Source organism: Scyliorhinus torazame, chromosome 8, assembly GCF_047496885.1.
Source record: "Scyliorhinus torazame isolate Kashiwa2021f chromosome 8, sScyTor2.1, whole genome shotgun sequence".
NCBI classification, from domain to species: Eukaryota; Metazoa; Chordata; class Chondrichthyes; order Carcharhiniformes; family Scyliorhinidae; genus Scyliorhinus; species Scyliorhinus torazame.
The window spans coordinates 75,747,043-75,764,059 of NC_092714.1; the positions used below are offsets into that span (position 1 = coordinate 75,747,043).

General features: G+C 48.1%; 1 protein-coding gene across 1 annotated transcript in view; it reads left to right on the plus strand.

Annotated features, from left to right (window-relative positions):
* mao (monoamine oxidase) overlaps positions 1-17,017 on the plus strand; it is a 354,990-nt gene that overhangs the window by 144,685 nt on the left and 193,288 nt on the right. Inside the window, exon 3 of the mRNA XM_072513844.1 lies at positions 2,677-2,814. Within this exon, the coding sequence (XP_072369945.1) occupies positions 2,677-2,814 (138 nt within the window). The remainder of the gene's footprint in view (positions 1-2,676; positions 2,815-17,017) is intronic.

The window sequence follows — 17,017 nt, forward strand, 5'->3', positions numbered from 1 at the left end:
GCACATCTTTGGGTTGTGGGAGAAACCCACGCAGACACAGGGAGAAAGTGCAAACTCCACACGGACAGTGACCAAGAGCTGGGATCGAACCTGGGACCTCAATGCCGTGAGGCAGCAGTGTTATCCACTGCACCAACGTGCTGTCCCCAGTGCTTCCCTGAGTTTTGTCTTGGTGTGTTGCTGGTTGCTTCTCTCCTGCCCCAGGATTGACTTCACATGGTGTGTGAGAGCTCCAGCTTCATTGCTGTAGTTTATCCTGGTTCTGTGACGACAACTATTTGATTTTGAAGTTCAGACTCAACCTTCTGCTGCTGTTCCTTCTTATCTATCTTCTATTTTACAGATTTTATTGCTCATCTGGTGGTTTAGATGGTCTGACCAAGAAGTGTATTTTCTGCTGTCTGCAATGAGTGAGGACAATTTTGAACTTAAGACCAAGTCAAGATCATCAGCATTGGTGGACCTCTTGGGAGACTCCAATTCAATGTAGTTGATTACAGTGGCTGTTTTGTCATCTTCTGCTGTTTTGAGGAGGGTGAGGGAAACACAGGAATATTGGCTCAGGAGAAAAGAGGGTTGATTGCGTATGACATTCAGAATTTTGATTGCATCATACTGGAGGGCTCTTGAATCAAGCCTATGACCAGCAGTTGGGCATCCTCCAGGGCCATACAATGGTGTGTTTGTTGCCCATAGGCAGAAGGATTTTGGCTAAGGTTCCTGATCCGACAGGCCAATCATAAATGTATTCACCGAGCACCTTTTGTCCCTTTCCCTCAACTCTTTCAGATAAAAGGTCTCCATTGAGATTTTCTCTGATTCGCATGCACACAGAATAACACTATTTTCTCCAAAAATTAAAAATAAATTAACATCTATTCCCACACCTGTTAAATTTTGCTTGCTACAAAATATTATTGCTTCTTAGGTTAAAGTGTGTGTAAAAGGACTTCATAACCTCTTCAAAGTTATCAGAAGATTAATTTATTCCTTGTCTGTCAATTATGTTGTTGGCTGTTGGATCTCTGAATATAATAGAGTATTCACTTTTTCTGCCTTGGTTTTCTTATTCAAGCCTGATGCTAATATATATCGTAAATATCTTCTTTTCTATAACGCTCAATTTTGTACTTGGTCTGGCCATTCCACCTGTCTTAATTGATCTGGAAGATGTTGAGTTACCATCCATGGTGGTTTTCAGCCAGGGGAGTACAGCTTTATTTTTAAAAAAATTGCACTGCAGTATTTGTTCTTTTTTCCTCTCACCCTTGTCAAGATTTTGTAGGCTCACATTGCAGTTATGGAGCTGTTTTAAACTTCAGTGGTTCTACAGATTTGGCCAGCTAGTGCTTTCCTAAGCTTGGAGATTCAAATTAAAGTTGAATTTTTTTTGCTCTGACTTCTCTTTAGCATTTTTTATTTTGTTCATGCACAGTCGTCAAATATTATGGTGCCATATCTGGATTTGAGCTGTAGGGTTCTTCAAGCTGCGCTCATTAAAACAACGAGTCTGCCAGTGCTGCACTGAATTTAAAAGCTTATTTCAACCTCTCTTTGGAGTTTATGCACCCTTTTATGATTCAGCTAGGTCCTTTGACTGCTTCTCAATGGGTCTTGCAACAGACCTCCGCATGCGTGGGTTGAGTCCTATTTTGCTTCACAGTAGAGCTATCTACTGCTCTTCAGCCTCCATGCATGTAATCTCCAGCTGTGTATTTGAGGTCTTCAATTTAGGTGTACTTCTCTCAGGCCAGACTGCAGTTTCTTTACTTCTTCATTCATAAGAACTTTGGGGTCCTTCACCTGCTGCCAACAGTTTGTAAGATTGTATGTTAAGCTTATACGGTCGAACAATAACTTTATTATAACACCGTCGTGGAAATCAGAATAAAGACAAATTCCTCGAGGTTCGATTTAAGGAAATTTATTTACACAAATATATTTGCGGAGAGAGACTGTTCCAGCTGCAAAGCTAGTGCACTACACTCTGAGATTTGATTGAAGACAGCATGTTTTATAGTCTGAAATCACAGTTTGAAGTAAATAGCCATGTTTATATTAAATAGACCTTGGAAAGTACGTAAGCTGAAATACGTAGTATGTATGTTCTTGCCCTTGGCTAAAAACAATTCGAGTACACATTTTGTTATCTTTCGGAGGACAATGTGTTTTCATAATAAGGCCAAGACCAGAATATTTAAGCATTTTCGCTAAAAAGCAGTGTTAACTACAGTCAAGCATTTCCCACCATGCTTCTAAATTGGCAACTCATTAATTTCCCTTCCACAAACACATAACTATTTATATAAAATACAATCCTGACTCAGTGCTATTTTCATGCCAACTTCTATCAGACTCACCACTACACTCTACTACTCCCATGTGATTCTCTACATGATAATGTGGGTGTACTGTTTCCCTTACAGTCCCAAACACCCTAATTCTTCATATCCTTCCAAAACCGAAGTATTAAGTTTAGTTATAACCAGGTTAGGGCTGCTAATGTGTTCACTTCATCCACTTGCAGGTTCTTACATGGTAATTGTAATTACAAGCAACGCTCAAACTGCCTGAAATGCTTACAAATTATTACAGCCTACACACCAGTGCAATGCATATGACAGTGTTAATTGGATCCTCGGCAGAACTTTAATTGCATTACTTTTCTTTTGACAGAATAACAATGTAAAATATGTGGACCTCGGTGCTGCTTACGTGGGTCCAACTCAAAACCGAATCCTACGCCTGTCAAAGGAATTAGGCCTGGAGACCTACAAAGTGAATGAGGTTGAGCCTGTACTGTACTACAGGAAGGTAAGAAAATGTTTGAGTTGACCAGTTTTCCTGCAAATAATGCTTCTATCCATATGAAACAGTAGATCATCAGACTTGCCAAACTGGCCATAAGATCTTCTAATATACGCATGAGATGCCACATATCGCACGTTGTTACAGATGCAAAATATACTTAAAATACTGGCTTCTTCTGAACTTCAACAATCCTGGATCAAACAACAGTTGAAAGGTGTGGCCACCGCCTATTTAAATTATATTTTATTTGGATTTTGGTGCAGATATGGGGCGAAATTCTCCCCAAACGGCGCGATGTCCGCCGACTGGCGACCAAACGGCGCCAATCAGACGGGCATCGCGCCGCCCCAAAGGTGCGGAACGCTCCGCATCTTTGGGGGCCGAGCCCCAACATTGAGGGGCTAGGCCGGCGCCGGAGGGATTTCCACCCCGCCAGCTGGCAGAAACGGCCTTTGTTGCCCTGCCAGCTGGCGCGGAAATGACATGTCGGGGCGGCGCATGCGCGGGAGCATCAGCGGCCGCTGACAGTTTCCCGCGCATGCGCAGTGGGGAGAGTCTCTTCCACCTCCGCCATGATGGAGACCGTTGCGGAGGCGGAAGGGAAAGAGGGCCCCCACGGCACAGGCCCGCCCGCGGATCGGTGGGCCCCGATCGCGGGCCAGGCCACCGTGGGGGCACCCCCCGGGGTCAGATCGCCCGCGCATCCCCCAGGACCCCGGAGCCCGCCCACGCCGCCTTGTCCCGCCGGTAAATAGGTACTCTAATTTACGCCGGCGGGACAGGCAATTTATCGGCGGGACTTCGGCCCATCCGGGCCGGAGAATCCAGCGGGGGGGCCCGCCAACCGGCGCGGCCCGATTCCCGCCCCCGCCGAATATCCGGTACCGGAGACTTCGGCAACTGGCGGGGGCGGGATTCACGGCGGCCAATGGCCATTCTCCGACCCGCTGGGGGGTCGGAGAATGACGCCCATGGTGTGCAACTGCCACCTTAAAAGTGTATGTTATCTAATTTACTATGAGCTAAAAAATAGGACATCATAGTTAGAGGGAGAGTAGAATGAATAAGCTCTGGGGAAACAGAAAACCTCTTGCTTTGAAGGGTCTTGCCTTATTCCATGGGGTTTTTTCCCCAATAAATTTAGAGTATCCAATTATTTTTTTTTTCAAATTAAGGGGCAATTTACCGTGGCCAATCGACTTACCCAGCACATCTTTGGGTTGTGGGGGTGAGACCCATGCAGACACTGGGAGAATGTGCAAACTCCACACAGACCGTGATCCAGAGCTGGGATCGAACCTGGGACCTCGGCGCCGTGAGGTTGCAGTGCTATCCACTGCAGCACCATGCCGCCCTCAATGTTTTTTTTTTATATGCCCTGTTCGCTCATCTATTTTGGGTCTATCTTGATATATTTATTGAAACAGTATATTTTAAAAATGTTATTTCTAGTTTTTACTAAGAATTCTATGAACCAGTTTATAATTGAGTTTGAAATATATGTGGATTTTCGCAGCCAAGTTGTGAGTGGCACTTAGTGCTTTTCATCATACAGTTTTTTATTGCTGCAGATACAGTTAGATCAGGGTTTCTCAAAGTGCGGGTCACAGGCGGATTGTGGAGCAATCAGTTACTCCATTCTCGCGCTGGTCCCAATCACGGGAGGAGCACCCAAGGTCAGCCAGCGTGGGCCGCAAAGGTCGGTCAGCATGGGTTGCAAAGGTCGGCCGGCACGGGCCGCGAAGGTCGGTCAGCATGGGTCGCGAAGGTCGGCCGGCACGGGCCACGAAGGTCGGCCGGCACGGGCCGCGAAGGTCGGCCGGCGTGGTCCGGGAGAAGGCTGGCCAGTTGGCAAAATTGGGTCCCAAGAAAAAGTTTGAAAAACATTGTGTTGGACCTATTAAATAAAGTGATAAATAACACATTCAGACATGAAAGAAGTTGGATCAAATGCTATGCCAGAGTTCAGCAGGAACCTTCTCCAACGGAGTTCAAATGGGGACTCAACATGAAATGGAGCAGTTTAATTTGAAATGCTCCTTCATTCCTCTTCTATTGATCAGAAAGTTAAAGCACTCCTGAACCTCCAGGTGTCAGTTTCTGAGCAACACAGGAATGTACAGACCTGAAAAGGACCGTTTCATTCCATTCAAAAGTAGAATGCACAGTTGCACCTGTAATCGCTCACTTCATTATTTTGCTGAACACTTGTTTAGTTTATCTTTAAAATGACTGATGTTAGCCTCAATTTCCTCCCTGGGATGTACATTCTGGATATTCAATAAATGCTACCTGAATTAGTGGGGTTGATCACAGATGGATTCGAATAAAATTTATGTGTTCATGCTTTTAAGTTGATAATTAAGAGTAGCTGTCCCCAACTGGGGAAGTTATAGGGCTTTGTTACAAGAATATAAATAGGTATTCACACTGGGGGTTCGGGAATTGGAAGAGTCTGTGTCTTCTTTCTGCAGCCTTGGAAATATTTCTGTGTAAAGTACTGACTGGCTTCAGACTCATTCTTCCCTCAACATATGAATATTGGATTTCCCATGGTAACAGAGGATGGTCAGTAAGCTCTTGTGATTTGTCGTTGAATAAAATGTTTTGTCTCAGTCCTCTGATGGGAAAATAAAAAAGCACGCCATTCCAGTAACCGTTGTAAATCAAGAGGTGGAAAGGAGAGGGGAACATGGTGAAACTACAATCGCTAGGGAAGCGGCACTGAGCAAACTAATGGGGCTGTGGGCTGACAAGTATCAAGGTCCTAGTGGACTTTATCCTAGGCTCTGAAAAGAGATGGCTAATGAGGTAGTTGATGTGTGGGTGTTAATTTTCCAAAATTCCCTAGATTCTGCAAAGTCTCAATCAGACTGGAAAGGAGCAAATATAACCCCACTATTCAAGAAGGGAGGGAGGGAAGCAGAAAACAGGAAACTATAGGCCAGTTATTTTTGATGTCCTGTGGGGAAGGTGTTAGAACAGATTATTAAGAAGTTTATAGCTGGGCACTTGGAGAAACTCGATTAGGAAGAGGCAGCATGGTTTTGTGAAAGAGAAGTCATGTTTAACCTATTTATTGGGTTCTTTCGAGGAGTAACATGTGCTCTGGATGAAGGGAAGGCTGTAGATGCGCTGGACTTGGATTTCCAGAAGGCATTTGATAAAGTGCCACATCAAGGATTATTGCGGAAAATAAAGCTCATAATGTACGGGGCAACATATGAGCCTGGAATGAAGATTGGCTGGCTGGCAGAAAACCGAGAGTTGGCAAAACAGGATCTTTGTCTGATTGGCTGGATGTGATGAGTGAAATCCCACAGCGATCTGTGCTGGGGCCTCAGCGTTTTACAATTTATATGACTGACTTAGATGAAGGCGATGAAGGCATGGTAGCTAAATTTTCAGATGACATTAGGATAGGTAGGAAAGTATTTTGCAAAGAGGACATTGTAATGTTCCTGTTGGATGGCCTGATTTATATTACAAAAACACTTGTAGCTAAAGCTAAACATTATTTATTAACATTAACTGTGGGTAAACTATATATAAAACAACAGATGAGTAACAGTAAGATCAAGCACAAGCAACCTCTCTTCAGCTTCCTCCAGCCAATCTGAGGGATTACCTGACTCTAACATTCATTTATATACGAATGAGACTCTTAGTGGTCATTTGGTGAATTACAACACAACCATGATATCATTACAGACATAACTAGGTCATAGACAGATATAGATAGGTTGTGTGAGTGGGCAAAATATGGCAGATGGAATATAATGTGGGGAAATGTGAAGTTGTTCACTTTGGCAGGAAGAATAAAAAGCAGAACGCTTTGCTTGACTTATACAAGATATTGGCAAGATGGCATCTCGAACATCATGTGCAGTTTAGGTCTCCTTGTTTAAGGAAAGATGTTAACATGTTGGAGGTGCTTCACTAGATTGGTGGTTCACTAGATTGGGGCATACAACCTATGAGGAAAGGTTGGTCAGACTGGGCTTCTTTCCACCGGAGTTTCAAAACGTGAGGAGTGACTTGATTGAGGTGTATAAGATCCTTAATGGTCTTGACAGGGTGGACATGGAAAGAATGTTTCATCCTTTTAGGACTGCAATGTGGAGACTTTTGTTCTCTGAGGGTCCAGTAACTTTGGACCTCTCTGCATCAAAAGGCAGTGAAGGCCATTTAAGGCAGAGGTAGATCGTTTTTTGTTAGGCAAGGGAATCAACAGTTATCGGGGGTAAATGGGAATGTAGAACTTGAAACACAAACTGATCAGCCATGATCTTATTGAATGATATAGCAGGCTTGAGGGGACAAATGTCTTACTTCTCCTATTTCCTAGCTATCATAGAATCATAGAATTTACAGTGCAGAAGGAGGCCATTCAGCCCATCGAGTCCGCATCGGCTCTTGGAAAGAGCACCCTACTTAACCCCACATCTCCACCCTATCCCTGTAACCCTGCAACCCCATTTAACCTAAAGGCAATTTGGCACGGCCAATCCACCTAACCTGCACATCTTTGGACTGTGGGAGGAAACCTGAGCACCTGGAGGAAACCCACGCAGACACGGGGAAAACGTGCAGAATCGGCACAGTGACCCAAGCGGGAATCGAACCTGGGACCCTGGCACTGTGAAGCCATAGTGCTAACACTATGCTACCATCCTGCCATATTTATACATTCTGATGTCTATCGATTTAGGAACATGCAAATTGTAAGTGATGCACTCTAAATTCCGTTCCTGGGATATGGGCACCTAATGTCGAAGGAATACTCTCAACCAAGAGTTTAGACTTAAATACGACCAATCTTTATTCACATCAGTTTTACTTGCAAGGAGACACCGGGAGAAAAATATTCTCATTGTTTTCCTGCAGCTCAGTCGACCAAAGTTTTGGAGGTGGGGATCTTTATACAGGAAAAAGGCAAGCTGTGGTGTTTACTGACATAAGAAACACAATGCACTGGCTTAATCCAACGTCCTTTATAAATGCAGTAACATCGATACCGATAAGGAAAATGATAAAATTCCTTGTCCTGCAAAGATATATGGAGGTGTCATAATTTTCCACAACAGAACAATTGGAACCCAGGATGGATAGACGCATCAATAATCAGTCAACAGATTATGTCACCACAGGAGGCATTTGCATAGCAAAGGCAGTATAACACTTTGATCACAGGAAGCTTAGTTTAAGACAGTGACTCTCCCTTGCTGCAGGGATGAGTGCTTTCACAGCAAGGTCTGCCTTCTCAGAGACTGGGGAGCATGCTGCACTCTTTCAGATGAGATGTTAAATGAAGGTTCCATCTGTCTGTTTAAGCTGATATAAATCATTCCTGTGGCACTGTTTTTGAATAACAGCAGAGGGGCCGTCCTCTCACTGTTCTGACCAATATTTATATCATTTGCTGAATTCAGGACCTTTTGGAGTATAAATTAATATAGTGTCTTCCACTGCAGACTCTCCATTCAATGCCCCACCGATCGGGATTCCTGATTGGACAGAGAATGGAGTGGCGAGGTGGAAAACTGGCTTGACGCTCGGTGTGATACTTTGATTCCCCGCAGGCGGCCTCGGTGCAATCCCCACCCCGGTGGGAGGATGCAGGACAGCAGATTTCCTTCCCTAAAGGACATTAGTGAATTAGATGAGTTTTCACGACAATCGACAATGGTTTCATGGTCATCATTAGACTTTTAATTCCAGATTTTTATTGAATTCAAATTTCACCATCTGCAGTGGCGGGATTTGAATCTGGGTCTCTGGTTTACTAGTCCAGTGACAATATCACTACGCCACCACCTCCGCTTGCTATGTTCCCCTTTAAGCATCCATGTTTCAGTTTATTCTAGGGGCTGGTTTAGCACAGTGGGCTAAATAGCTGGCTTGCAATGCAGAACAATGCCAGCAGCACGGGTTCCCGTGCTGGCCTCCCCGAACAGGCGCCTGAATGTGGCGACTAGAGGCTTTTCACAGTAACTTCATTGAAGCCTACTTGTGACAATGAGCTATTATTATTATTCAGCACCTTCTATCAGTGATTGAAGTATGGCTCAATTATTAAGGTGGGAATTAGCTGTCTTTTGAGATGTATTTTTCTCTTTTCTTGCGTCATCCTGTGCTGTGAGCCCTCTATAGGCAACCCGAACCTCTGCCAGGCTGTTTGTAACAGCAGTCTCGGGTACCCAACCTCTGATTTTTTTCCCCCCTTCCTTTCGGCTGTCAAATTTCAACATTGTGCAATCAGGAATTTAGCAATGATTTGGTGCTTTAACCAGCTCCATACTATGTTGCTGACGGGAGAGATTTTTTTTTCATGAAACAACTTTTATGAAATATCGGCGTTTTGTTTGCCAAAAAACATAAAGCTACTTTTGTTGATAACGGAATGTTTTGAGTTATACAAACAATTAAATCATCTCTATCGCACTAATAGCTGAATGACAAACAAAGATCAAGAGAGATTGTGGTCATATTTTTGAGAAATTAAACATTCAGCTATCAAAGCCAGACTCTCACCTCTCACTAAACTGTGACATTATATGAAGTAGTCCATTCAGAAACTGCTGTGCACACAAAGCGCAACATAATGACACTGACTCATTATTTCAGCATTGTGATTTTGTAAATATAATTTTCACATCTGTTTGAAAACTGGAGGGGAAGGGAAATGGCGGAATAATGTAAAGTCTTGAGCACATCAAACACTCCTTTAGAATCAGATAAAATTATACCTGTGGAAATTAAATGTTATATAAATAAAGAGTGGCAATAAAAGAAAATATCAATACTAATTTTGAACATTTCTGTATAGAATGCAAACAAATCCCATTAAAAAAACACGAATCACTGAAAAATAGGGGCAACTTTAACTCCTGCCATTACAGGTGGGAGGCTGTTTGATGGGGGATTAAATGTAAACTCCAATACCAGCCTGCCATGAATGTCCTAACCCTGGGTTTGGGTGAGCAACAAACTCCAGAAGAGCGAGCCTGTGATTATGAGCCTCTGTGCCTCAGATTAATTCAGTGATTGTGGTTGGCTTTTCCAGGGATCAGGAAACTCGGCAGTCGAAGGAAGTTGGGAGCTACCAGGTCCAGCGGTTAAGTGATATTCCGCCCCCCCCCCCCACTTTCTCTACGACTCCTCATAAATATTGGGTCTATAGTTTCTGTTATAACCTGCCTACTTACCATTGGCTGGGGACGAATGACAATCCCACATTCCTGTGGGAGTATGAGCTTCCCCAATGAGGGGGGTGGAGAAACCATTAGTAAACTCCTAGTATAAATAAAGCTGGCCAGTTCAGGAACCAGCAGGAAGGAGTGTGTAGCAAGGGAAGTTGCTGCTGCTGTTTTATATATATATATATATATATATATATATGTTATTGTAAATAAATGTTATTACTTTGTATCCTTAAAAACTCATGCTGGATTCTTCATGGCCCTCACAAAACTGGCGACGAGGGTTAAAGTGAATAGCTGTCTACACTGCTGAAGCCACCTCCCTGGATTTTTGTTGGATACAGGTTGGAAGTTGTTTTCTATTATACCATGCCTCTGTACGGAGTTTGGATGTTTTTGATGCTGCGCTGGAAAGCTGGAACCAGTACACACAACGGATGCGTTACTATTGTCGGGCAAACAATATCACCGAAAACGAGTGCCAGGTGGTCATATTGCTCACCGCCTGCGGCCCGCATACGTTTGGGGTGATTAGGAGCCTTACGTACCCAGCTGCGCCGGACACCAAAACGTTTGATGAACTTGTGAATATAGTGGGGCAACATTTTAACCCAACCCCGTCCACGATAGTCCAGCGTTACCGGTTTAATACCGCTGAGAGGACCCCTGGAGAATCCCTTGCAGATTTTCTATCCAGGCTACGCAGGATTGCGGAGTACTGTGACTATGGTGAGACCGTGTCAGAAATGTTACACGACCATTTGGTTTGTGGTATTAACAATGCGGCCACCCAGAGAAAGTTGTTAGCTGAGCCAACATTGACTTTTCAACAGGCCATTCAAATAGTATTGTCCCGAGAGAGCGCAGAACGAGGAGTGCAGGAGCTACAGGGAATGGAAGTGCATGCCTTGGGGCGCAACACCTTCCATCCGAAAATGTCCCCCCGCACTCCTGCGGTACCTTGGGCGAGGCAACGTCCGGACCGATGCCAGTGGCCGTCGGACATTCCTGCCCGAAGGGAGCCTTCTCCAGAACCAATGGATGAGGAGCCATGTCCGTGTCAGACTTGTAGGCGCCGACCCCGTCGCGGACGGCGGTCTTGGGGGCGCCAGAGGAGCCGTCGTTCCGACCGAAACTGGGACCAGCCCAGGGGCCGTAACTGGGACCAGCCCAGGGGCCGTACCTTCCATGTGGATGAACCTGCGGCAACTACTCCTGAGGACGTGGAGACGGAGGACGACTGCCTGCAGCTGCATTGTGTGGCAGCTACCGTGTGGCCCCCATTAAGGTGACAGTACAGGTCAATGGCCACCCGCTTGAGATGGAGTTGGATACTGGCGCAGCGGTCTACGTGATCGCCCAGAGGACATTTGACCGCATCAAGCAGGGTATACAGACCCTTACATTAACCAACTCACAGGCCAGGTTGGCCACCTACACGGGGGAACCACTGGACATTGCAGGAACTACAATGACCCCTGTTGTTTATGGACGCCAGGAGGGGCGTTTCCCACTTATCGTGGTGCGCAGCCATGGGCCCAGCCTGTTGGGTCGGGACTGGTTGCGCCATTTGCGGCTGCAATGGCAGCACATCCTCCAAACAGTTTCTGAAGGGTTGACTGAGGTGCTAGGACGATACCCAGATGTATTCCAGCCCGGTTTGGGGAAAATAAAAGGGGCCGTAGCCAGTATCCAAGTCGAACCAGGAGCCACGCCGCGCTATTTCCGGGCACGCCCGGTGCCTTACGCCTTGCTCGAGAAGGTAGAAGGGGAGCTCACTCGTTTGGAGAGTTTGGGTATTATCAGGCCTGTCCGTTTTGCTGACTGGGCAGCACCAATTGTACCTTAAATGAAGCCAGATGCCACAGTTCGCTTGTGTGGCGACTATAAACTTAGTGAATACGGCTTCCCGACTCGACCGATATCCAATGCCTCGCATAGGAGGATCTCTACGCGAAGCTTGCAGGTGGACTCTCGTTCACAAAATTAGATATGAGTCACGCCTACCTGCAGGACCCTGCCTCCCGACCATATGTAACGATTAATACACACCGGGGCCTGTATGAATATACACGGTTGCCCTTTGGATAATCCTCTACCTGCGCAATTTTTCAACGTGTTATGGAGGGCATTTTGAGAGGTATACCACGTGTTGCTGTCTACTTCGATGACGTTTTGATTACAGGGACGTCGGAGCAGGAACATTTGGAAAATCTGGAGGCTGTCCTTAGACGCCTTTCGAAGGCTGGAGTCCGTTTACGTCGCACAAAGTGCGTATTTCAGGCAAAGGAAGTAGTCTACCTAGGTTATCGGGTGGACCGCAAAGGTTTGCACCCAGTCGCAGAGAAGGTGCGTGCAATTCAACATGCCCCCGCCCCGACTGACACTTCGCATCTTCGTTCTTTTCTCGGTCTCGTAAACTATTCCGGGAAGTTCCTCCCCAATCTGGCAACTACGCTGGCCCCTTTGCACCTTCTGCTAAAGAAAAATCACACCTGGGTTTGGGGTCAGCCGCAAGAAACCGCTTTCCGGCGGGTAAAGCAACAATTGTCGTCGTCTGGGTTACTAACCCACTATGATCCTGGAAAGCCTTTGCTCGTCACATGTGATGCATCCCCGTATGGTATTGGGGCCATCCTGTCCCACAAGATGGAGAACGGGGCCGAACGACCGATAGCTTTCGCCTCCCGCACATTGACTGCAGCGGAGAAAAAGTACGCGCAGATCGAGAAGGAGGGCCTGGCAGTGGTTTTTGCGATGAAACGCTTCCACCAGTAAGTGTATGGCCGCCATTTCACTATCGTGACTGATCATAAGACTCTGCTGGGACTTTTCAGAGAGGATAAGCCAATACCGCCCATTGCTTCCGCACGGATCCATCGCTGGGCTTTGTTGCTTGCTGCATACGAGTATTCTCTGGAGCACAAACCAGGTATGCAGATAGCAAATGCCGACGCACTGAGCCGATTGCCTTTATCGACCGGCCCCATGTCGGCCCCCACGACCGGTGAGGTGGTTGCAACCCTAAATTTTATGGACACCTTGCCTGTCACGGCATCACAGATCCGTGAATGGACCCAGATGGAGCCAGTCCTGTCAAAGGTTCGGCACAAAGTCCTCTATGGTGGGCAGCATAGACAGCTCCCAGGCGAGTTGCGGGCCTCCAAGCTGTCAGAATTCAGCGTGAAAGACGGCATCCTCTTGTGGGGGACGCGTGTGATTGTCCTGGAAAAAGGCCAGGAGCTGGTACTAACAGACTTGCACAATGGGCATCCAGGTGTGACCAAAATGAAACTGTTGGCCCGGAGTTATGTCTGGTGGCCAGGCCTCGACACCGACATTGAGAAGGTGGCCCAAAACTGCTCCATTTGCCAGGAGCATCAGAAGCTTCCGCCGGCCGCGCCCCAACATCACTGGGAATGGCCAGGGCGGCCTTGGGCACGCTTGCATGCAGATTTCGCAGGACCTTTTCAAGGATCCATGTTCCTTCTATTAATTGACGCCCAGTCTAAATGGCAAGACGTGCATAAGAAGCAGGGGACAACGTCCTGCGCAACAATTGAAAAGATGCGTTTGTCGTTTAGTACGCTTGGCCTCCCCGAGGTGCTGGTCACGGATAACGGCACTCCATTCACGAGTGAGGAGTTTGCGAGGTTCACGAAGATGAACGGCATACGCCATATCTGCACTGCCCCTTACCACCCGGCTTCAAATGGGTTGGCAGAGCGCGCAGTGCAGACATTCAAAAGAGGCCTAAAGAGGCAGTCTTCCGGATCAATGGACACGAGACTGGCTCGCTTTTTGTTTACGTATAGGACCACCCCCCATGCGGTGACTGGGGTAGCTCCCGCAGAACTCCTAATGGGCCGGAGACTTCGCACCCACCTTAGTATGGTTTTCCCGGATATTGGCGCAAAAGTACGCCGCACACAAGAACGGCAGGGACAGGGATTTTCTTGGCATCGGCCGATTCGGCAGTTTGCGCCCGGTGACCCAGTGTTCGTTCAGAATTTTGCTGGTGGTGCCCAATGGGTTCCTGGTGTAATCTTTCACCAAACTGGCCCTATATCTTACCAGGTGCAAGCTCAGGGTCGTCTCCAGTGCAAACATGTAGACCACGTTCGGTGCAGAAGACTATCCCCTCAAAAGATTCCCCGCCCCCGGAGCTCATTTCTACAGCCGCAGAGACCAGAGACAAGGGAAGGTAGTCCTCACAATCTTCCACTGGTGCCTCATTCGAAGCCTGCGCAGGTCGTTACGGAACCGAATGGAGATAGAGACGCTGACATGATGGAGGCAGCAGACTCTGACTCCGAGATGGAGACACAGGATGTATCAGAGGGGGAATTTTCAGGTCCACGGGCCGTGGATGTACAACCGTTGCGCCGTTCATCACGGAAGCGCCGGTCTCCGTCTCATTACACGCCGCCTGATCCAGCGCCGCGTGCAAATGGTGTCCAGCCTGCGGCCAAACGAGTCCGGCGCCCTCCTTCCCCAGGGTCTTCGGTGGATTCCTTGGACTTTGCGGGGGGGAGGGATGTTATAACCTGCCTACTTGCCATTGGCTGGGGACTAATGACAATCCCACAATCCTGTGGGAGTATGAGCTTCCCCAATGAGGGGGGCGGAGAAACCATTAGTAAACTCTGAGTATAAATAAAGCTGGCCAGTTCAGGAACCAGCAGGAAGGAGTGTGCAGCAAGGGAAGTAGCTGCTGCTGTTATATATATATATATATATATATATATGTTATTGTAAATAAATGTTATTACTTTGTATCCTTAAAACTCGTGCTGGATTCTTTGTGGCCCTCACAAAAATTTCCAATCGCTATTTGATATTTTTGTAACTGGTGACCAGCAGGCTTAAACATGGCCAGGCAAATGTATCAATCCTGCACTCATTTTTCCAGTTTCATTCCCTGCTTGGATGTGGTGCAGATATGGGAGACATATTCCTCATCATCTGGAAAAATAGAAAACATAGGCGGCGGAATTCTCCATTCTTGAGACTAGGAGGATTCGTGGAGTTCTACGACAGCTAAACTGGCACCGATTCAGCTATTGTTAAGGGGCGAGCACTGGCGCCACGTGGAACGCAGTCAATTCCAATGAAAACCAGTGTGGGATTTGCCGGTTTTGCGATTGACACTCAGGAGGCTGACAAACTGCAGCCGCATGTACACACTTCACCCCCCACACACACCATCCCAGCCAACAAGATGGTAGCGAGAAGAGCGGCACCAAGATTCACTGTCCTTGATGCGGTGCAGGAGAGGTGGTTGACTCTGTACCCCAGCCCGGGAAGGAGGCTGCCAACCGCCGGCATTCGCCCTGCCTGGGCGCAGTGCCAGAGGCGGTCAGCGCCGTGAGCAACACCGACTGGACAGGCCAGCAGTGCCAGAAAAACTACACAACCTCCTCAGGGTGGCCAGGATGAGTAGGCAATACTGTGTCCCTGGCACTAACCCGCGTCCCACACACCGGTAACCCAACCCCTGCCCCCACTTGGAGGGTGACCGAACCCCCACCCTGAATCACAGGTCAGCACCCACATTGGCCGGCATGGCTGGATGCCCTGGCGACTGAGGCCACCAACTACCCACCCCCTGGGCTGCATGTGTCAGACTGTCTAACACTGTCGTTTTCTGTTTCCATCCAGAAGAAGGCCGCCCATAATTGGCAGGAGCGGGAGAAAACTGGGGGGACGGATGGACCGCGGGACCTGTGGCCTCTCACGGTGGCAGAACAGAGGGCCCTGGACATGGTCGGCGGCCTGGACGAAAGGGAGGTTGCCGGGGTGGAGATCGGCCATGGGCAAGGAAGTAAGATCCTGCTGAGTTGAGGTTCCTCGTTTCACGTGTGTCAACCCCTCCCCCCAACACCACCTCCACTCCCACCCTCACCCCCACACCGCCCTCACTCTCAGCATCACCCTCACCCCCACACCATCCTCACCCCCATCACACTCTGACCTGCAGTATAAACATGACCTGCAGTCCAATCATGCATAGAATTTACAGTGCAGAAGGAGGCCATTCGGCCCATCGAGTCTGCACCGGCCCTTGGAAAGCCCACACCTCCACCCTTTCCCCACACTTCCAACCTACCCCCGTAACCCAGTAACCCCACTTTTTGGACACTAAGGGAAATTTAGCATAGCCAATCCACCTAACCTGCACATCTTTGGACTGTGGGAGGAAACCAGAGCACCCGGAGGAAACCCACGCACACATGGGGAGGATGTGCAGACTCCGCACAGACAGTGACCCAAGCCGGGAATCGAACCTGGGACCCTGGAACTGTGAGGCAACTATGCTAACCACTGTGCTACCGTGCTGCCCATCTGGTCTTGTGTCTTGCAGGACTTGCTAGGGATGAGGCGGGCCCATCCGGTGTCACCCGCCCCTAGCCAGTGCCACAGCCGGAGCCCCCTTTTGAGCTGAGTAGTGATGAGGAGAACAGCCTGGACAGCAGCCCTCGACCCGAGACTCGGGTCACCCCGGAGCTCGAGCCTGAGGATGACACGGATTTCCCGTCACAGCTGCCTCCAACACCCTCCACCATCCCCGAGACACTCTCTCGGTTGGGCACTTTAGTGAAGAGGTTCCTGGGACACTATCAGGTGCGCACCACACAGCTGATCCTGTATATCGGGTGGAGGCAGGAACTCCCGAAGGGACGGATGATTGGAGGCCAGGCCGACCCCAGGGACTAGCTGCTGTCCAGACAGGTTAGGGGCTTCTGGAAGAGACAGTCCCATCGATTGTGGAGATGCAGTCGCAGAGGCAGGGACTACACCAGGAGTTGTTAGCGAGCATCCAGCGCCTGCAGGTGCAGTTGGAAGAGTCCAACCACGTGTAGGGGCAGGAGGTGCTGCTGATTATGCATGCCACCCAGGCCAACACCGCACGAGTGGCGTCTGCGGTGGAGGCATTGGGGCGAGGGTTGCGGCTATGGATCAGGCCGAGGCCCAGGACAGGGTTGCCACCTCAGAGGCAGCTA